This window comes from Pezoporus flaviventris, unplaced genomic scaffold, assembly GCF_033815535.1.
Source record: "Pezoporus flaviventris isolate CSIRO_AGI_PZ_B2104156 unplaced genomic scaffold, CSIRO_AGI_Pfla_v1 ptg000026l, whole genome shotgun sequence".
Classification (NCBI taxonomy): domain Eukaryota; kingdom Metazoa; phylum Chordata; class Aves; order Psittaciformes; family Psittacidae; genus Pezoporus; species Pezoporus flaviventris.
The window spans coordinates 799277-821207 of record NW_026892574.1 but is presented as its reverse complement, the minus strand read 5'-3'; the positions used below and the strand labels follow the sequence as shown (position 1 = coordinate 821207).

General features: G+C 42.4%; 1 protein-coding gene across 9 annotated transcripts in view; it reads left to right on the top strand.

Moving 5' to 3' along the window:
• Window positions 1–4465: 4465 nt before the first annotated feature.
• Window positions 4466–21931, top strand: part of DOCK3 (dedicator of cytokinesis 3) — a 203559-nt gene continuing 186093 nt past the window's right edge. For 7 of the 9 annotated variants that reach the window (XM_061458271.1, XM_061458276.1, XM_061458270.1 and 4 more), the window contains exon 1: window positions 4466–4768. In XM_061458271.1, coding sequence (XP_061314255.1) covers window positions 4732–4768 — 37 coding nt within the window. In that variant the 5' untranslated portion in view covers window positions 4466–4731. The remainder of the gene's footprint in view (window positions 4769–21931) is intronic. The other 2 variants (XM_061458275.1, XM_061458272.1) reach the window with 1 other exon arrangement.

Sequence of the window (21931 nt, the reverse complement as noted above, 5' to 3'; positions counted from 1 at the left end):
CCTCAGAGATAAGGAATAGCTGATAGAGTGATGACTTAACTGCAGGCTGGAAGTGCTGCCTGGTGGGTAGGGGTCTGCTTTTCTTTCCTGCCACTTTGAGAAATGTTGAGGGTTGGGAGCAGGCTTGCTTACAGGCAGCTCATTCTGAATTAAACATGAAAAAGAGGAGTCTTAAGATAACGACCTTTAAAACACTACTCCAGTGCTGAGCACTAATCAGAAATCATCCTGATGAAAGAATGATGAGGTGAAAGAAGTTGTGGGTCACAGACACTGCAAAACTGCTGTCATTTGCTGCATTGGACTCCTAATATGATGGTTTGGTCTTTTCTTCATAAGGAAAAAAATCCATGAAGTGGCCTTATGCAATAAGACAAAGACTGTAATTTGGATCTGTACATCAGAAGCTGAGACCTCCTGCTTAAAAGTTTTAGAAGATTACTGCATCAAAGGAAGCATAGCTCCGTTCTTGGGACATGTGAATACCTATTTTGAGGCACAAGCAAGAAACACTTGGTGCTTCAAAAGGACCTGCGAGGTTGTCAGAGATGGTGGTAGAGCGTATTTGCTTTGGTTCCTTTTGTTTCTCCCTGCAAGGTGAGGAATTTATAATTTAATGGGGAAGTCAAGTTGTTTAATGGCTTGAACCATCTTATCAACAGGGAAAGAATATGAACTTTAAAGGAACCGGAATGCAAAATTGGAACATCAAGCGTAGGAAAGGAGGTAACTTAAACAAATTGACTGTCAGAGGGAGTTAAAAATCATCCTTGATATTTTTGTGATAGCAGGGGTTCAGGGCCATATTTCTAAAACAGGAGTTCGAAGTAATAATAGAAGTAGCAGGATCTATAGCCCAGAGAAAGTGTAAAGTATGGGGATGCTCTTACCTGAAAGAGAGGGCAAGAGGGTGATGTGTTCCATGATACCTCAAGGCTGAAATAACAGAAAAATTTGCTTGCAGGGAGGTATGAGAATCTCTCTGCTTTCTGCACTCTGCCCTTCCGTTGTCCCTTGCAGAGCATTTGAAAGGATTGTGCAGTTCCCTTGATCTATTTAAGAGAAAGAAACTGTGTCAGATCTCTTCAATCCCAAGCCAGCTGCCTTTCAGATCACATCTATATTATGGCAGGATAGTGTGATGTAAGATGAACTATTTAATGTGTTTTAATTAATACTGTGTTAAATATTAACGTGTATTCTGTTTGGTTAAGGATAATTGTGTTTGCAGTAACTTAACCATAAGCAACTCACCATGAAGCCTGGGGTGAGATGGTTTAGTGTGAGGTGTCCCTGCCCATGGCAGGGGGTTTGGAACTGGATGATCTTAAGGTCCTTTCCAACCCTAACTATTCTATGATTCCATGAATTCTCACATAACAGCTCCTGTATGCAGTGGACATGAAGTAACTTTCAGCAGTGTTACTTAAAGTGATTCGTGCTCTCCTTCTAATTTGGCTTGTTCAGTTAAATAAAGTCCTGAATCATGTATTTGCCACCATTTCCATATGGTGCCACACAGAAGTTGAGTGGCAAAGACTCAGAATGGCAGCTCAGAAGATTTCTGCCAAGGGGAGGCCACTTTTCTCTGAAACCTGTTAGTGTTGGGGATCCATGGTATCCACCAACAGAAGCTGTTCTTGTAGGAGCTCTGACATTTAGAGCAGATTTTACCATTCAGTTCAATTCCTGACATTAGTTTTTAAAACTTCCTAAACCCAAAAACCAACCCCAAAACAAAACCCAAACCCCCTAAATACCACCTTGAAACCATTTAAATAATCTAATGAAGGCACAGGATTCTAATTTTGTAGTGGTAGTTTTTGAATGTGCTATTTTTACAGTAAGATAAAATAAAAACACCTCCAGAAGAAAAACTGCTGGAGCATATAACCCTCAGAATTTCTTTTTTTTATGCTTGCATAATACTACTCTGCTTTTCCCATTCTTTACAGAGTGGTATGAATATTGAGGTTGGCAGGAGTGAGCCCTAAGAGAGGAGGCAGACAGGAGAAACAGTTGTCCTGCAGCCCAGCGCAGTGGTCGCCGTTTGCTTTGGTCTGTCTCCTTTGCAGGTGGCGATCCTGAATACCTCCTTGCTGCCTGGGAGATCAGTGCCTCTGCCTCCTTCACACGATGAGATGTTTGTTCTGTGCTACACTTAAGCTAAGAACATTTACTAAAGCCATCAGTATTTATGTAGAGGTGATAGGAGACTCATCAGGCTGGTGAATGCAGGTATCGGAGGAATGGGTGCAAATATATTCGGTAACTTCAAGTTATGCAAACTTGCATTCCACTGACTCTACAGTGAAATACACACACTCATTTTTTTCCTTCCTGAAGTGGGTCATATGCCCCGCTACTGACTCTTGCTGTTCAAAAATAGGCATCACCAGCAGCAGTGCAAAGAAGTGTTAGGAATAAATATGTAATAATGTGTACTGTATTTCAAATCAAAGTAATCTTTCATCAATAGGACTGTTAATGCTGTCAAGTACATGTCCACAAATAGCATAGTTCCCTTTAAACAAAATGTTTCTTGTATGCTGTTAGGTCTTTGTGGGTCCCATTCTGTTCACTATTTTGGTGTTCCCCTCCGGGTTTATCTAACCTTGCAAGGTCCTCACCTTCTCTTCCCAAGTTCCCCTTCATTCCATATTCACTGTAAGAGTCCACTCAGACATGGCAGTATTTTGAAAAACAAAATGAAATTAAATCTGCTGCGTTTTTTCTTGCAGCAGGAGTTTCTGTTTAAGTACAGGTTCACTGGGCAGCAGGAAGAATCCAGGAAGTGCTGAGGCTGGAGAATGAAGAGGCTGGAAGAATAAACCAACTCCTGTCACTACAGAGGTTTTCTGCTCCCAAAGTTCTAGGAACAGATGAAGAGGTACTTATTATTGACATATGCATATATATGTATATATAAAAAAGAAATCTTGAGCCCAGCAGCAGCCTATCTCCAACAGATGCAGCTCAATGACTTTGTCAGGCTTTGTCCCTTCAAAAAGCTATTTCTGCATGCTGTGGGAGTGCCTCAGGAAGGAAAGTAATGAAGCTATTGTAAATACATATGCCTAAATGTGAATGTGAATTAAGGTATGACTGAATAAGTTGGTTTTTCTAAGTCAATAATGCACAGCCGTGCTTACTTACTGGCCACTTTCTGTTAGCAGTCTGCACAGGAAAGCAAAACCCAGCAGCCCCAGATCAAACAGAGGCACAGACAGAAAGCTGTCCCCTGCTCCGTGTTGAAGCAGAAGTTGAACGTGTTAAAAAAATAAATAATGAGGGTTTCCACAGCAACCTAAGTTCTGTGGTGCAAATTGATGACTTTCGCTCTGGTTTATTATATAATGATAGAACAGATAGTCTATAAAAAGTGGTGGGTACAGCTGAAGTTTAGTTCCGTTATTAACTATTATTACGTTTAGTTACGTTATTAACTATATTACTCCGTTCAGTGCGATCTTAAACCTTCGCCCCAAGCCATTTGTTTGCAAGGGTTTCTGAAAATGCTGTGTCAAAAGAGCCTCTTTGTGCCTTTTAGCTTCGGGAAGGCTCTGACCGGAGCAAAGTCACTTGTCTGGCAGAGCCTTTACAGTGATCAGAATTTCAGTTACAGGAGCAGGTTTGAGTTACATGAATCAGCTTTTACTTTGCTGCGAGGAATTCAAGGTTGGGTTTAATGGAAGGAGCGGAAGGGAAGGATGAAATCTAAGAACTGTTTCGAGTTTTGGATGATTATTCCTGCGCAACCTCTGCAGAATTTTGCCAGCTCCTCAGAAGCCTTGGAAATGAATTTAAGACACTATTAAATCGGTGTTAGACGAATGTTGATCTGGTGTCACCAGCAAGGGTGCTGACAGCACGTCCTGTTTCTGCTCCAGTGCCAACCTCAAGTGCTGCCACTGCGCAACTCAGTCAAATCCATTCTTTCTCTTTATTTCTAATGCTAGTACCTCCTTGGGCCGTTTGCGATGATCTGGTTTGAGCATCCCTGGTTGTGTGAAGCAATGTCCCGCTCCGAGGCCTCGCTTGGCAGAGGGAGCATCACCCAGCGCGCGCAGCCCGGCATCCCCGTGGCACAAGGGCACCCACAGGGGCGGGTTGGATCCGGCCTCGGGACCACACCCCTCCCCCACCCCTTTCCCTCCGCCCCCGCGCCTCGCGCCCGCGCGCGCCTCGTGCGGCCGCGCGGGGAGGGGGAGCGACAAGGTGGGGGTGGGAGGCAGTGAGGCGGTGCTAGCCGCGCATGCGCGTCGGCCTCCACCGGGAGAAGTAAGGGGGGGGGGGCGCGGCAGCCGGAGTCCTTCGGCGGTGGCGACGGCGGCGGGAGCGGCGAGGGGGAGGCTGAGGGGCCGCCGAACTCCGCGGGGCCGCCGCGTCGGCGGGGCGGGAGCCCGCTGGGGCGGCGGGGCCGCGCTAGGAGAGGCGCTGAGGCCGGCGGCGAGCGCCCGCCGGGAGCTGAGGGGAGCGGCAGCTGTTGCTGCCCGGGCGGGCGGGGGGCGACCTCCCCCTCCCCGCCCCCCGGCAGCGGCGAAGCGGCCCCTGAGAGCAGCCCCGTCCGGAGCGTGAGGCGCGGGCTGCCGGCGCGGCGGCAGCGGAGCAGCGCCCCCGCGGAGGGGGGGAGGAGCGGGAGCAGCCGCCCCCGCTCCATGAGCGGCCCTCGCCGGCCCCGAAGTGCCCAGAGGAGCCGCGGCCGAGGTCGGCTGCCGCCGCCGCAGCAGCATGTGGAGCCCGACCGAGGAGGAGAAATACGGCGTGGGTAGGTGCTGCCACATCCCCTCCCCCGCCCCGCCGACCCCCCTCGCGCGGCTCTCCGCAGCGGCCGGACCGCGGGGGCTGAGGGGGAGGCAGCGGCGGCTGCTTCCCCCCGCCGCTCTTGGTCCGCCACTGCCTCTCTGAGGGGCGGCGATGGTCGCCTCAGCGGCGCTGCCCCTCCCGCTGCCCCGCAGGTGGAGAGCGGGGAGAGATGGCAAAGGAGGGTGGCGGGCCCTGTCCCCCCCTGCTCTGCCGGTAGGGCTCTGGGAGGCTGCTGGGGACGGCGGGATGGGCTGTGCCCGCCGCCTCCCCTGCCCGCAGAGCCCGGCATCCCGTCAGCGTGTGCTCCGACATGGGCTATCGCCCCGAGTTTTTCCTCCGCGAAGCCACGGGCCGCGAGAAAAAAAGTCGCCTTTCGGGTCCCGATGGCATAAATAATCATAAACCGAGTCGCTGAGCCCTTAATCTACTTAAGCCCGCGATTCCTTTTTTTTTCCTTTCCGTTTCAGTCTGCGGTTTGTGGTGATCTTGTTGATGTGGAGTTTCGGGCGAGGGAACGGCTCTGGCGCGGTGGCATTAGGGGGCGTCGGTGATGCACCTGCTCGGCGGCAGCGGGCCCGGTGCCGCCGGCGGCTCCGTTCGGCCGGGCCGGGCCGGGCCGCGATGCCCGTGGCGCACTGCGCGCCCTGCCAGCGGCTCCCCGTGCTGCCGGGCGCGTTGTGTCGGCGGTTTAGGTTGTTAGCGGTGAATCAGGTTTTAGTGCCGCCGCGAATCGCGTTTGCGCCGCTGGGAAAGCCCATCGCTGGTGGCGTTGGGTTTGTTTGTTTTGGTAATCTTAGCGTGAGGTGATTTCTGAGCGGAGCAGAAATGTAACACCTCGTGAGGTGGAAGGAGGACACAGCCTGTCCTTAGCTTCCCTTTCCTTTGTTTTGATCTAATTTATAAAACGCAACGTTGTTGACATGGATGATAATGCAAGTAGGTAGCATCTGCCCTCGTTCGTTACCTAAATGCTTCATTAAATTTATACTTCTCAGTTGTTCGTACTGATTTTTAAGCTCCACGGTGTGTAGCAGTGATCAGTTTCTGCACATATTTAAAGTAAATATCAAAACAGTTGCTGCAAAGGTCTGTGAACGTGGACTGTCAGCGTGAGGTTTGGACAGTTGACTTGTGGGCAGGTAGTGCTGGTGAATATTTACAGCACGTTTTGAGCAGGTAGTTAACAAGCAATAAAATGGATCAGTACTTGTTAATTTTTTATCTTTTGCAAGAATATTTAGTTTAGTACATTCAGCCTATTTATAATGAATAGAAGTACAGAATTCGCTCTTTATAAAAACCCAACTGTGTTAGATGAGAACCTCTTATCTAAGGGCAGTATACACAAGTGGGTTAAAATAATACAAGTCATTACTTAACAGTACTGTTGCTATGTCACTGGAAGTATGTAAAGTTAACAAGCTTTGTTATGTCTCAGCCACATGGATGTTCAAATAGTACAAAGCATCCAGGCTTTCTTATATCTTACCTATTGGTGAAAGGCCATCTTCGTTGTCCTAGGACTAAACTTGCTGGTGTCATTGTAATAGATACTTCGGTGAAACAGAACATTAATTTTTCAAGTCTTGCTGGTTTTCCCCTGTTGCAGTTGCATGGTCATTTCTCTTTGCTGTGTTGCAGGGTTTGAGACTCAGTTTTGTTTGTTTGTGTTTGGCCTGTGTTCTCAAATAAGAAAACACGTATGCTACCTGAATCGAAAAGTAGGTGAACTAATTGTTTTTACACAGACGCCTGCGAGGAAAGGGTAGGAAATCTTCATTCAGGCTGTAAACAAGTCTAGAAGAGGCAGCCGGAAGACAGTGAATGAAAACAAGTGTTAATGAATAGTCTGTAGCCTTGAGAATATTCCTGTGAAGTTGGATTTTCCTTTTCAGACAGCGCACATATCAGTAGGGCTGAGATAATGGCTAAGTCTGAAGAATTTTGGTGATGTCTGGGCAAGTTTGCTTTATTCTTGAGCAGCTTTAATTACTTTTCTTTGGTTGATAAGCCTCCAGAGAGTGAGAATAGGTGAAAAATGCCACTTAGGCCTGGAGTTTACAAGTGGGGAGAGGAATCTCAGAGGAGAACCAGTATTTCAAAAGTAGATCTGTTATTGCTTGCTGGAGTGGTTGGATTTATGCATTTTGGAGAAGCTTGTCTATAGATGGGGTGGGGGGCTTTGGGTGGTTTGTTTTGGCTTTTTTCCCCTGATCTAAGTTATCCCGATTTCACAAATAAAATTATAGTTGCAAGAATAATTTTCTCGGCATGAGTTCCTGAGTCACTGGTATGAAGGTTATGCCTTGGGCTTTAGTTGTTCAATTTTGACCACAGTCTGTCACAAAAAAGCCCCGTGTGTTGTCTCTGTGCTCTTGTTAAACAATGACAAATTTTTGATCTGCCTTTGGATTAAGGTAATAGACTTTATGTCCCTGTGCATGTAAGTTGGGAGGGGAAAAAAGGAGTTGTTGCTGCAACTGGAATACCACAAAGAGCTTTCAGGTGAAATACAAAGGTATGTCTGGGCATCCAGGCCCTGTACATAGCTGTTCCTGTGTATCAAGGAAAGTGAAAATATCATACAAAGTATAATTTTCTCTTAGAAAATAAATAGCAGTCCGTGTCATCTTCTCATCTAGGTAGTTGGCTCAGAGGCGTTGATTTATGGAAATTATTCCTTCAGGAAGACACCACATTCCCTCTCTCAACATGTGGGTACAGAAGGGCTTTGTATTCTGCAGTGGCTTTCAAGGAGTTTAAGCCAAAGGCATTTCTTAACCTGCTTGCTGGAGCCCCTTCACAGATCCCCTTTACAGGCTCTTGACTTTGCACATGCTCTTGACTGCAAGAGCCCAGGTTAAATTTACTGATATGCATGTCCAGTGGTGCATTCTGAAGTTCTCTTTGCTTGTCTAGCTGTGATTGAAAGAAGCTTTCAGTGCTTACAGTTGTAGACTGCTGTTGTATTGCCCAGTTCTTGTGCAAGTCATTGTATACTTCTGCAACAAAGATATTAAACGATTACTCAGGATATTTATAAATAAATAATTAAACTGAACACTCCTCTGACAACATTGAAGTTCTTTGCTTGTAATTCTCGGTACTATAGCAACTACCTGGTAGCTGTTGTGAATAATTCCCTTCTGTTCTATTTAGAAATGCTTATGTTCAGTGACTCCGATCCCAGCTGCACTTTTAGAGCTTCAGACTGTTGAAAGGCAAACAGTTTTTCCAGAAATGCTGAAGATGACCAGTTATGAAAACAGGGAGTGAGGTTTCTTAAACTGGTCACTGAAGATAGCTAGCTCTCTAGCCCTCTAGTGTTTTAGTGTTCTTAAAGCAGTCGCTAAGATAGTATTTACTAAAGTGATCTGATTATTTACATTAGTCTTCTAAAGCGAGTATTAAATAATAATGAATTAAAAGAAAACGCAGAGAACTCTTTAGTAAATCACTGGTAATTAAAATCTGGCAAACGTGTGAGAGCTGATTATGTATTTCATTAGACTGTCAGTTTATGCTGCTTTAGTTTTGTGCAAGGAGCACGTTTAGGTGATTCACATGAAAGTTGGGGGATTTTGTTTGTTTGTTTTTAAATGTGGTTAATCCTGTACTTTGTATGGCAGACAATATTAAATATATATGTGGAGAAGAAGGAAAACCTGCCTGCATAAACAGCACTTACTCCTAGTTTATTCAAAGAGTTGGTGTTAAAACCTGGTAATTGTATCACTTAAAATGAATTTTTATCCGTGTTTTTACCACTTTATTGTAGCAATAAAAACAAATACATAAGCATGAATATATATAACTAATATTACAGCAACTGTGCCTTGCTCCTATCTAAGAAAAGATGCAACTTTGCAATGTCCTAGTTACAGTTCTGTGTGGCAGCCTTCTGCTTTTTGATCACTGTCTTGAGTTTCGATTTATTTTTCTTCCCCTATCACTAAATTTTGGCTTGCACACTTCCCAACTCATATTTGTGCTTGGAAAAACAGGGCTGCAGAACTTCTACTCTGTTCCTACCTGTTCACATGGAAGGCAGCTGCTAAACAAGGAAGTGCTTCGCACTGATTGATATTGTAGTTTCTCTGTACCACTGAGCAGTTTGTTATAGGTTTAAAATGAAAAGCTCTAGAGAGAGATAAAAAAAATCCCTCCCCATAATTAGGAAAAAGTCCATCTTCAGTAATCTGGGAAGTGACATTAATCATTGCAGCTGGGTTCTGTGTTATGGGATGTATACTGTCTTTCACCTTCTCTTTTGTCCCCTATTGCCAGAAATTGTACTTGTCTGGCAGCAGGAGGGAGGTGACTAAGGATATTCTTCTGTGAGCTGTCCTGGAACCAAAGCTACGTGGAGGGATGTACTTGTAAACCTTCTGTGCAGCGCTGTTTTGGGAGGTGGTGGCAATACCTGGGGGCTTGCTCATTAATAAGGAAAACCAGATGATCTGTGGGCTTTGCCCCTTAGGGCCTTTTTTTACCCTGAGGACTTCAGAATGAACAAAAGAGTTTGTCAGGCAGGGGTCATAAAGGAAATGTATATGTGTTATTTAGCTGAATGAGAAATGAATCACACCTTGAAATGTCTCTGGGAAAGAGCAACTCCCAAGATGCACCCAAGTGGAGACTTTCAGCATAGACAGGAAAGTTTAGTGAGGGTTGGTAATACAGTGGGTAATTTTAGTTTCAGTCTATCATAAGTCTGTATTTCTGTTGTTGTGATATAACTTGGAGATCAAATATACTGTTTTGTGGCAAGAGATTAATATATTCTGGCTCATTTATCCTAGAAAAGACTAGCCAAAAGACATTGTGGTTACTCTTACGAATACCAGGTCTGCAGAAGTGAATGAGAATTAATCTGTAAGGTATTACTGGTTTGAGATAATCTAAATACCAGTTGTCCACAAATACAGGTACAGCAGAAACTAGTGCAAACTTTATAAATACAGGAGGAATGAGGCTGAGAAACAGCTTTTCATCTTGCTTGCAAAGACAAGGAATGCCATGTGTATTTAGCAGTTTATTGTATGGTTCGCATGGGAATATGGGCATGATCTTACAGTAAGAAGTGATAGTATCATAATATGGGGTTTAATGTTTGATGCTTTGATGGTTGTGAGAGCAATTTTATCAAGACTTCAGCTGCTTGCCAATAGGAGGGCAAAAGTGGTTCCTCTCTGATCTTATCCACAGTGCAGAATTGGTTTTATATTCATACCAGTTTCCTAACATTGGAAGTCCAACTGTTCAGGCTTTCTGTCTGAACATTTGGACTTCCTAACAATGCCTCTCATCCAGCGATGAGAGACATTTATGTTGAGAATTGGCTGTCTTGGGCATACATTTCCTACTGACTTAATGAAAATTGATGGCTGGGTAGGAAAGAAAGAGCTTGCTACAGTAAGTGTGGATAGTAGTGCAGATAAGCAGCTACTGACTTGGTGAAAAGAATGGGTAATAAAGTTCTGTGAGGGCTCTTCCCAATGCAAGTTTTTTGATTGTTTGCTGGAGAATGTGAAGGGGAACTGTTAATGTGGGGGGGCTCTATAGACAGGAATACTCAAGAACAGGACTGGGAATGGTGAAAGATTAAAAGTCCAATGGTTCTGTGTTTGGTTTATCATGGGACCATGAGAGAAATGGAGGGAATATGAGTATTCATTGGTAGGAAACCAGTTATTTTTCTTCCTTTTTAATGCAGCTGGTGTCACAATTAAAACCGTGGTGTGTGACAGCATGCCTTGAGTGTTTGCTCTTGGAAAACTTAGGTGATTCTTTGGTGTTACTTATTTGTATGCGTTGGGTTTAAATTCATTGTCAAGTCTGTAGTGCAGGAAGGGCGATTCTTCAGTGTGAAATTAGTGTGAAAAATCTGAAGTTTTTTCTCCTTTGAATAATTTAAGGCAGAGGAATTTGGTGTGTGAGTGTGGGGTGATGATGGTGCAGGTTGTGGTTTGCACTTGTATGTAGGAGGAAGAGAAGAAAGATGCTATTTTTGCTAATCCTTCTGAAGGCAGGTTTCTAGGTTTACAGTCAATAGCATAGCTCAGCTGGACTCGAGTCTCGCTGTCTTTCAGAGCCCTTCTTTTCAGCAGTTCTGTACTTAAAAAGTCAGACTCCAGTATAAACATCAGGGAAACATGTAAGAACTATGGCCAGAACTTGTGACCTAGAAAATTCTCTACCAGGTATTTGACGGCCTTTAAAAGACCACAGAAAGGGGATGATTTGGAAAGAGGAAGAGTTCTTTGTCTTCATGTGCACAACAACATGTAGGTACACAAGCTTTTCCAATTAATATTTTAATTATTTGAAACATAGCTCATATGTGGAAGAGCTGTAAATGCCTGGTGACCTCCAGGAAGTAGAGTTATGAGTGGCCATACACATGTCCTAGCTTTGTTCTTTTGCGAAATGGGAGCTCTTTTCAGATGTGGATGTGAAAACACTGACCAAAGAATGAGAAGTCTTTGCAAGATTATTCAGCTGTTAAAAAGCCTGATGCAACTTTCTTCTGCTTCAGAGCAATTTTGTAATTTGTATAGTGAATTAAGTTTATTGTGTTCTTCTCTCAGCTGTGATACTGATGAAGAGGGTAAGGGAAGCATACAGTAGGATCCTGGTTCAAAACCAGTTGCAACTGACAGCAGTCCTTTCACTGATTATTTTTAAGCTATAAATCAGCCTTAATATCTGTACTTTTTTATTTTCTTTGTTGTTTCAAAATCTATATGATCACTGAACCTCAAGGCGAAGAGATGAAATATCTCACTCAAGTGACTGATGTTAAAATCAAACTTGCATTCAGATTTTTGCCTGTCAAAATGAATGTTATGATCTCTTCTGAGATCCTGAAAGCATCTCCTAAGGTTTTTTTAGCTGTAATTCCTTCCTCTTAAACATATTTTAGCGTTTGTTTAAGCAAGTCTTTTAGTCAAAACTTACTGAGGGTATTAGGAAGACTGGTAACTGTGGGTTTGAGCACACCAAGTGCTCTCCAGTGTTGTTGTGAAGCGATTACTTATTACAAAGATAAGAATTCCCTTTTGCCCCACTTCAGCATTTTACTACATTTTCATTACTTGAGTGTTTCTGGATATTAGGCCTTAAGTAAGGCTTATGAAGTGGTGCCAGCTAGCTCTTGGTGATTAAAAGCAGGTCATCATTCTGCTTTCACTTACTCTCTGAAACAACAATAAAAGGTTTGTCTAGCTGTTATAAGGAAGCTTATGCACTTAAACACTTTCAGTGTTGGCAGTAGGTAGTTGATGGAGTCGTGAATTGTTTTCTTTCTTTTTGTTTTGAAGATAGCACCCAGAATGCTAGAGTGTCGTTCACTGAGCTTCTGCAGGTGATTCACTGTTCCAGAATGCTCCTGTTTCTGTGTATTTGAACAGCAGAGGCCTTGCTCTTCCCTCTAGTTGTGTTGTGAGATGTTTATGCCAGCTGTTAATGTAGAGTACCTGCCTTTTCAGTCTTCCTCTTGATAAATGAGGCCTTGCATACATGTCTGAGGAACCAGAAGAACTGTTAAACAAGCCCACTGAAAGACATGTAGAACTCTTTACAGGCACTGTCTACAGCCCTTTGTGTTACTGGGGTGTGTGGTCTACCAAAACGAGTTGTAAGGAAGTAGAAAACCTTTCATAGGAGGCTATCACAGACAGTTAATAATCTCCGTGAGAAGCGGTTTGTATGCTTCCAACCACTGCATCTGGATCTGGGAGGATAGGAGGAGATGTTTCTATTTCACCCATTTCCTCCTTTGTGGAGAAAACGCCTATGGAAATGTTTGTGTCAAGTTGCCCCCTTCAGCAATGCACATGTTCTCATTTATGTAAGTTTATGTATATAATATACATACTGTACAAAATGGAGCTGTATCTACCTGTGCACCTGGCATGAAGAGAGTGAGTAGGTGAATCATCTACGTACCCATGTTTTTGTTTAAAGGCTACATTTACTGTCTCTTCCTCTGGCAATGACTCAGTAGTATGGGAAGAGCTGGCCCTGGGCACAGAGAGACCAGCTCTGTGAGCTGATGTGCTTGGACCTGCTGTCTGCTGACCACGCAGCTCAGCATCCGCTTGGAACAGCTTGTGCTCTGCTGTCACTAGTACTCCTCATCACCTTGTCATGCGTGCAGTAATCTGCAGCTATCCGTTCTGCCCACTTGCTGTTCTGTTTCAGCCTATCTGGGTATGTTGATCTGATTAGAATTATGATCAAAGTTGCTCTATGTTTTGGGTTGATGTTTGGTATGTGGTTTGGGTGGTGGGTTTTTTTCCCCTTTCTGATAAGTATACTGTTATCTCTGTGGTCCAAGGGTTTTACACCAAGGAAGACTGCTTCTGAAGCATTGATCTTGCAGAAACAGCTGCTCTTTTGACTCTGTGGAAGTGGGGTAGAAAATAGGCTTCTTTCTCTAAATTTATGCATCACAGCAGGGCCCTAAACTGCAGCTTTGGGTTTTGGGCTGTTTTGGGTTTTTTTTTTCAGTTCTGGAGTGACTACATTTCGGGTTGCTGACACAAGACAGTTGTCTTCTTTTAATAATGAAGGAAAAAAATTTTTTTCAATCTAGGTGGAAGATGCAATAAGAGAAAAAAGACTTTCCCAGTGTTTCAGATGATGTTGACAACATTAAATAATGTATGGTTGCTTAAGCCAACATTAGAAGAGGTAAAAATTCTTTAGGTCTCATGGAAAAAAAAGGAAAAAAAAAGCATCTTCAGTTATGTCAGTCAAATACTTCATTTTTTTTTTTTTGTGTCTTAGTAGCAAATAGTTTACCAAAAGGGCCAGTGTTCTTGTGTGGGGGTTGAAAGGTGTTTTAGGAGTTTTCTAAACCATCTTGAGATGTCCACAAAAGTTCTTGTGTGGTAGACAAGCCAAGTATAGGCTAAAACACAGAGTTTTCAACTAAGATGCAGGAGCTGGTATTTTGATAAATATACTTTTCTATATCTGCCCTATTCTTCCCTTTCTCCTCCTCTTCACTTACTGACCATAAAGGTAACTTTAGCAGTTATGAACTTACTTAACAGACAGGAGGACTGAAAGTCTTATGATGTAGTCAGTATAAAATGGGATGGTATATAAAATGCTATGGGATAATACCTATATTTTTGCATGTGTGAACATGAATCAGTGGTGCTCTCGTATAGCTAGCTGCATACTAGGCTGTATTCCTATACGACCAGGATGTTGATAGAAGTGATCGTTTCCTTCTTTGGGGAATCACTCCTGGGGCCTCATCTGGAGCACTGTATGTCACAGTATGAGGGGTGAGATTAATAAATGGTTAGGAGACTGGAGCAAATGATGAGAGAGGAATGTCTGCGAGACCTAGGGTGGTAAGACCTGTAGAAGAGGAGGATAGAAAGGGGTCTGGTTTGCGGTTAGCCACCTTTTATGGAGTTATGGAGAAGACAGAGCCAAACACTTCTGCATTGGGAAAGGAGAAGCAGCATTGGTGAATTAAAGTAAGGGATGTCGATTTTCATAATGCGTATGGTACAGCACTGGAGCAGGTTGTTAGAGAGGTGCTGCAGTCTTCAACCTCCAGGATATTCAAAACTTCACTGGTTTCTTACTTTGTTTCCTAGTGTTCATCAGTAAAGTGCAGCCATTTCTGGCTCACATTTGCATTCTGTGGAATGCAACAGTGGAGAATGACTCCACACTCCTCTATGCAAAGGGTGCTATAGTCAGTGTTTTCCTCCTCTTTGCAAGTTAGGCACTGGAAAGAGGGAGAGGGGTTTCAGAAACTGAAACAGCCTTTGTCTCTGCTTAAAAGGGAGAAAAAGAAACTGCTGCATTTACTTCCCACAGAAAGGGAGTGATGTATGGGTGAGGGACTTTGGTGCTGCCAGAGTGGAAGTTGAATGAACTGATACAGATTTACAGGAGGAGGATGAGTAACTAGGATGGATGCCTGCAAAGCTAGAAGCTCAAAATCAGTCCATTAATACAGGTAAAGGTGGTGGGCACGGCTGTGGGCTTTTGGTCTGTTCCTTCAGTTCTACCTCATGCCACCAGGATGTACAAAACTATTTTAAACAGCTCATGATTTTCCAGCCTAATCTCTATTTTTACCTCGGAGGGTAGGGGAAGGATGCTAGCAATAATTCACTTTGCTAGTGAATGATCACCTTCTTCTCAGGCATCTGTTTCTTTTTTACATGAATATTTTCATAGTGATGGCATGACTCAGTAGAAAGAGGCGGTGTTGCTAGGCAGCACTTTGAGCACTTTGCAGATGCCATGTGATGGCAGTAAGCTGCCTTGTAATAATCCATTGGTGGCAGTATTCCTGGCTGAGGTTCTGTACTGCACAAAGAAGCATCTCTGACAGGAGCAGATGCTGCCTAGCAACTGCCACTGCTCCCTAACCAACCTGAAATACTTTCACTTAATTGTCATGTAATTTTGGTAATACACAGAACCTAAAGTGTAGCAGATTGCTGAAGGATATTTTTCTTCCTCAAGGTTTTTGCATAAAAGTTCATTCAGACCATTAATAAGGTCAGAAAATTCTTTAGCCGTCTTCTAAATCATGTCTTTTGTTTAATCCCTACTCTTCGATTGTAATGTTTGGATGGCTTTTAATCAGCTTTTGATAATCTTTTTTTGTATGTGTGTGTGTATTACATTAGTGCTGGCAATTCCAATCGGATTAGGGCACTGTTCTGTCTCATGTGTACCCATATACTCTGCCAGAAATGCCCCTTGCTGCAGAAACCTTGTGCTTTATTTGTGTAGTTAATTGGATATATACTCTCCTTCATACCTAAATTCTTCATATTGTCCATCTTGCTTAAATAGCAGAATGTTTTAGAAGTCTGGGGTTTGTTCCCCCTTTCCTCTGTAAGCATACTCACTGAATATGACCTGAACTTGCAAAGAAATCTGTGTGTATCAGAATCATTTTGGGCAAATAACTGAAACTCTCACCCACAATTAATCATTCAAATACTTGGAAGCTATACTGGGAAGGTGAAAACGTTCTTCTAGGTATTTGCAGAATAAAATGAAAATGTTTTAATTTTAATTTCCTCGTGGTTCTGCTTCCTTGTCAAATATCATCAGAGTCTAACTGTGCAATTCATGAGGCTGCCAGCTTTAATCAGGCACTTCCACAAAAAATTAATTATATTGGCCTTTAATTTGCTATTAGAATGTGGAGAATTTTTTCCTTCATAAACTATATTTTTGTCTTTTAAATTATTAAACCCACAATTTTCTGTTTGGAAGAACTGCCGCTTTCTGTTGGGAAAAGGTTGGTAGTTCTGAGGGGCTGAGACTGGGAGGTATGCGGTGGTTTGGGAAGTATGAATTCTTTGCTGCCTGTAGGCATGATCGTGCAACACAGTTGCCTTAAAGAAAGGTAAAGCTAAATCTTGACTCTGGCTGTCTTTTCCTCTGCGTGGTAACTTCTGTCAATGTTGGGTTTTTAACTTGTGCAGTTACATTGCTGTGGCTTAGAGGCTTTGCCTTGTCTGCCAGATCTAAACACAAATAATGAGCATCTGTCACCCTTCTTGGAAAAGAAATTATTAAGAAAAGGTAGTTTGGAAGATTCTAAACCCATAAATACTGTGTAGGGGAAGAATAGACATTGATCGTTCACTTGGTTTTAATACAGTTCCCAGAGGCATTGGTGATGCCAGATCCCAACAACTAAAAACTGCTTTCCATATGATGCAGAAGTGAAGCTTGGAGTTCTGGGGTGGTGTTGATATGGTTCAAGAATATGTGGTTGGCTCTGTAGAAGAAGTGGTATAGAGAGTGCTATTAAATACATGGATAAAGTTAATACTAATAAAACCTTCTACTTTAGGAAGTCTCAATTCACAGATGACTCAAGCTGGGGAAAGCTACATCCTTGCCCTAATCTAACACCCACCCTCTGCCTCCTGTTTTGCCTCTGTTAAGGGAAAGGTATAGGGTTTAAAGCCACCTCACCTACTTCAGTGACTCTTACATTATGTTGCATGGAGCCTTAAGTATCATCTGGGTATTACAGGGAAGAAAATAAAGTTAATCTTGTTCAGCTGTTAAGACTATCTTATACTGCTTGATACTAGATACTTTTAATAGATAGATTAATAGATTAATACAAACCCCACATTTTAAGGGAAGAAACATCCTCATCATAACATTAATTTATTAGCCTGAAGTAATTACATTATTTTCTTAAAGTTTAATCAATATTAATCAATCTTAGGCTCAGGGATTGACTTATCCCATCTTAACTAGTAGTAGTGAGAATGACTAGTAGTTAAATATGAATTTTTTTTGTAAGGACTGTGCCATTTAAGAGTTTGTTATATGTGTTTACCCAAAGTAAAAATGAGCACCAAATTCTTAGCTGGTGTGATAAAAGTTGTGAGTTTAAAGTATGGTTATGTGTTACAAGGCATGAATTACACCATCAGAAAAACTTTGGCATTTGTGACATAGGGCACAATTCGGTATCTGCTGACTGTGATCATGAATTGGTAGGGTATGGAATTACGTAATCTGGGTATAGAGCAACACAACTGCAGCTGTGCTTCTCCCATGCAATACCCTTGCCGTTCCTTCTGAAATTAATTTGGTCAAAGATATACTTAGGACTTGATCAGTGCAGAACCTGAATAACTGCAGGCTGAGTGTAGTACAAAGCATTTACAGAAATTAAATGGCAAGTTTTAATCTGAAATGCTTGTTCTGCGAGTGCCAGCTAGAAATATTGCAAGTTACCAGAATTTTAATAAGACAGATAATAATAATGAGTTGATGTCCTAGGTTCAGCTGTAGCAGTTATTTTTCTCCTTCTTAGTAGCTGCTGCAGTGCTGTGTAGCTGAACCCAGGACAGTTGTGAACTGGAGAATACTGTCACAAAGGCCAGGGACATGTGTCCTTTGAAGCCAGTAATGAGTAAATAGAGATTTGTTGAAAGTTTGCAAAGTGGTGATTGTTACAGTGGAAGGAGTTTAAGAACTTTTTTGTTGTCACATTATGCAGCTAAAAAAGGCCCAGTGAAACAAGAAAAGGCATGTTCGCAGCTGATAATATGAAATGTGGTGAGTTTTTCCCTGAAGATAACCCATAGAGTTCATTAAATCAAGGCCTCACCAATATCTTAGAATAAACTAATGTGTTTTAGCATATTGGATCTTTTCTAGCAGCAAGGATTTCCACTGGGGAAGAGAAAACATGAGAAATAAATAATAGTCCAACTTTATGATTAGAGAAACCTTATTTAGATTTGGAGAAGGAAGAGGGGAGAATGGAAGCATGGAGACCTCCTGAACTGATTTTGGTTTTCAGCCTGCATCTAAATTAATACTTCCAATTTCTATTGGCACATCTTGGATGGTGGGGAGGGAGAGGGCAGGAAAAGGGCTCTGTTCGTTTATGAAAATAAATTCCTTATTATGGGCTGAACTGTTATTTCATCTTGTAAATAGAACATTAAGCTGTGTCAAAATATTTTTGTAGGCTTAACTACAATGTATAGAAGTAGGTTGAGGAAAAACTAAGTGTGTGAGAAGGCATGTGCCTGAGGCAGTTCCTTGTGCTGCAAAGCATTTCTATGTGTATGTCTAAGAAAACCTGCCATTCCAGGGGAATTAGCAGCTAGATGTTGCATGATCTGTATTTGGCTGTATTGTGCTGGACCGTACTCTGGCATTTACCTGTTCTTGTCTTCGGTTTTCCCACTGTTCATACAAAAAAGGTGACACATTTTTACTACTATGTTTATCACATAATTGACATAGTTGGCATAATCCATTTGAGAAGAAAAACGGTGTGTGGAAGCATTGCAACCCAGGTGAGACTGGGTGCGGAAGCTGGGACGTAGGGAGTTGAATTAGAAGGAATTATGAAAGGAAGCTGTATTTTAAACTGTACCACAGCAAAAGTGGAAACAGCTCTTTTGTTTAGGCAGGCAGCAGAAAGGAATAATGACGCACATGAAATCTAATTTAGCGTTTCTCTTAAGAGTGAATTGTAGTCTCTCTTTTTACCATAATACTGCTCAGATGAGGTCACAAATCAACTGACAGCAAGAGGCAGCAAAAGTTCAGGCTGTGATCCCAGTAATAACAGTATGAGAGTTGTCATAACACTCCAGCCACATGCCCACCTCATTCAGTGTCCTGCCCGTGGCAGTGACCAGCAGCAGGTGTTTACAGTAGGTAGCACAGTGAGGTGAGCGTATGTGATGCTTTCCCAAGACTGAAGTGCTTTCTGGGTCAGGGACTTGTAGAGCCTCAGGTATTACACATCCATTAATTTGCCCTGTTTGCCTTTGAACAGGTGATTTATGTTTTTATTATCTTTTTATCACTCCCAGCATCTCGTGAGGAGTTGAACAGTTTTATGCGCTGTGTGGAAAAGTGCTTTATTTAATAAAATCCTGCTTGGCTTTTTTTGTACTGGAAGGGATGATCGGCAATTGTTCCTTGTTCACCCTGTCCATGCAACTTCTGAGTAACATTCTCTCCACCTCTTTCAGCTGTCAGTCTTACTGGGGTTAGAGTCCTATCTTGGTTAGCAATCATGCAAAAGCCTTTATGCAGTCCTTCTCTTGCATCACTTTCTATCTTTTCTTAATCTGTTCCAACCTTTTAGACAAAGGGAGAAGGGGAAAACTGGCACACGGGGGTTCACTGTGGATTTTATACAGTAGTAGAGGTAATAGTGTCTTCCATTTTTTTCCTCCAAGATGGCATTCTGCTGGGATGTCTTAGTGCTGAGGGCAGGTGATGCTGGACAGTGGCTGAGCATTGAGCTTATTTCAAGAGCTCTGGGTGGCATTTCAGGGTTTCACTCAGTGCAGTAAGATCAAGGGGGAGAGACCTTCGATTTCTATGTAGGGTGAGGATTGTTGGTCCCTTATGAAACAATGTAGATGAACTCAGTTGTGTTCATCTGCCAGTTCTATTTGTGGTACATGGGGCCATTGGCAACTCTTTATTACCCCAAATAGCTTGAGTGGCTTCACAAACTTTGTCACTTTTCTAAATGATCAGCTTTTCTGGAGCATTTAGAAATATTTCAAACAGAAACAGCTCCAGCAGAGAACCCATTAGAGTTTGCTGGTCAATCTGTCTTCACTGAGAAAACCAACTGCTACTTTTATTCCATATCTTTTTGCTAGTCATTTATCTGTGCAAATGCCTTCCCACTTTATCGCAGCCATGCTCAGTTTCTGCAAGAGCTTTTGACAGGGGCTGTTTGAGAACTTATTTTGTAAAGCCTACTGAATTGTATCAACTGCATCTTCTTTGTCCACATAGCATGCAGCTGCTTTAGATATCTAATGTAAAAGGAGTCAGTAAGCTGTGCATAGATGCACTGACTCTTTCTTAAGATGTCATGTTTATCTCCGTGCCTTTTTTCTTTTGAAGCAGTTTCTCTTACTGCTGGTGGCTTACAATGGAGTGGCTTATACTGTGTCAGGGCATGTCCATAGGCAAGTGAAATGCTTCTGAGTCTGTCCTCTCCTCTGTCTTTGGCTTTCCAAACTGTTATTCCAGTGCCATCAGTTCTTACATGTTATACCCTCCAGTTCCTCCATACTTTCTGCTGCAGCTCCAGAGTAACTGCTTATGCAAACCAGTTTGTCTTTCTTGTTGATAAATTACAGAGGTGCAGAGGGTTTATTTTGCTGTGGCCCACTTTGGTACAGTTCAGGTACCACAGTTATGGAACCTCTGGCTTGGAGATGATTCCTGAAAGCGGCATGTGCTCTTTGGCAGAAGGTTGGGTTTAACTGCTGCCTGAAATTACATTCTGTGCTGGGAAACTGTGACCTCCTTATAAACTTGAATGGTAGCAAGGGGGTTTAATAGAGGAAAATAGATGCTAAGTGTTTTGGCAGTCTGTCCTGGAATCCCAGAGGGATCATTCAGATCTGTTACCTGGTGGGTAAAAGCTTTGCTCTGTGCCTGTTTTGATGATACATCACTTCTGTATTCTGGTGACTGAGGAGATGACTGTTGTAGACTTGTTGGTTGATGGACAGTTTGTAGATGATCATATGCTCTAATGAATTTCTCTGTAGGAAGGACAGGAGTCAGTTATCAGAATCCTCTCTGTGAATTATTTTCTCCACAATGGTTGAATTATTCCATGTTTTCTACACACGTTTGTGCTCATATTTTTCAAATAGTGCTGCTAAGAAGAATTCTGTATCTGAACCCGGCTTCATCAATAAGGTTGTGTTGCATAATGCATTTTTAGCTTAACAAATGAGTAACTTTGGAAGTAACTTTGGGATCATATACTACAAAATAGCCTCTAATTTCCAAGATGCTGTAATAATCAGTAGTTATTCTTACTCTTTTTTTTATTTAGAGGTGTTAAATTGTGTTCTTGTTAAGAGTTTTAACAAGGTGTGGTTTGATGTATTTGGTCGCGTTATTTGGGTTCCTTAGTTTTTCCTGACTTGGATTTAGTGTGGCTGCAAAGTTCAGCTGTGCTTGAGATTTGGCTTGTATTGTTTTGAAAATACGCATATTACTTTTCCCACCCCCTATTGATTATTAAGATGGTCAAGCAGAAGAGACTTGTGTAATTCATGCTTGACCACAGATTTATCAATGAAGAAATCAAGTTTCATACTGCTGTGTGAATTCAGCATGAGGAACATGAGAGGGTGTTATTTTTGTATGAGAACTTATGTTGAGAATGCTCATCTGGATTGTATCTGCAGCTGATGGGATCAGGTCATTTCTTTGCTGTCATTTTTGGTTGTTTAGTCTTTTTTTTTTCTTGACTGAAGTAGATCTAAGAGCAGAGTTTTGGCTGTTCTTAGTAATAGAGTACTAAAAGGCTGATTACATGTTGATGCAGTAGAGTCCTTATATTTTCTTTGTGTGACCAGTAGAACCCGTTTATAAATGGACAGTTTGTATCTCTAAACTAGCAGATCTATTACAATGACTTCTTGTGAGCCTCAGTATATTAAAGTCATTATTCTTGGCCATATTTTCAAAATCTGTTATATCTGCAGTTGGAAAAAAAACCAGTAGTGCATTTTCCTGCTACCTTTCCTTTGGCTTTTGTTTTCCAAGCTCACTTTTTATTGTTAGATAACAGGCAGATATTTGA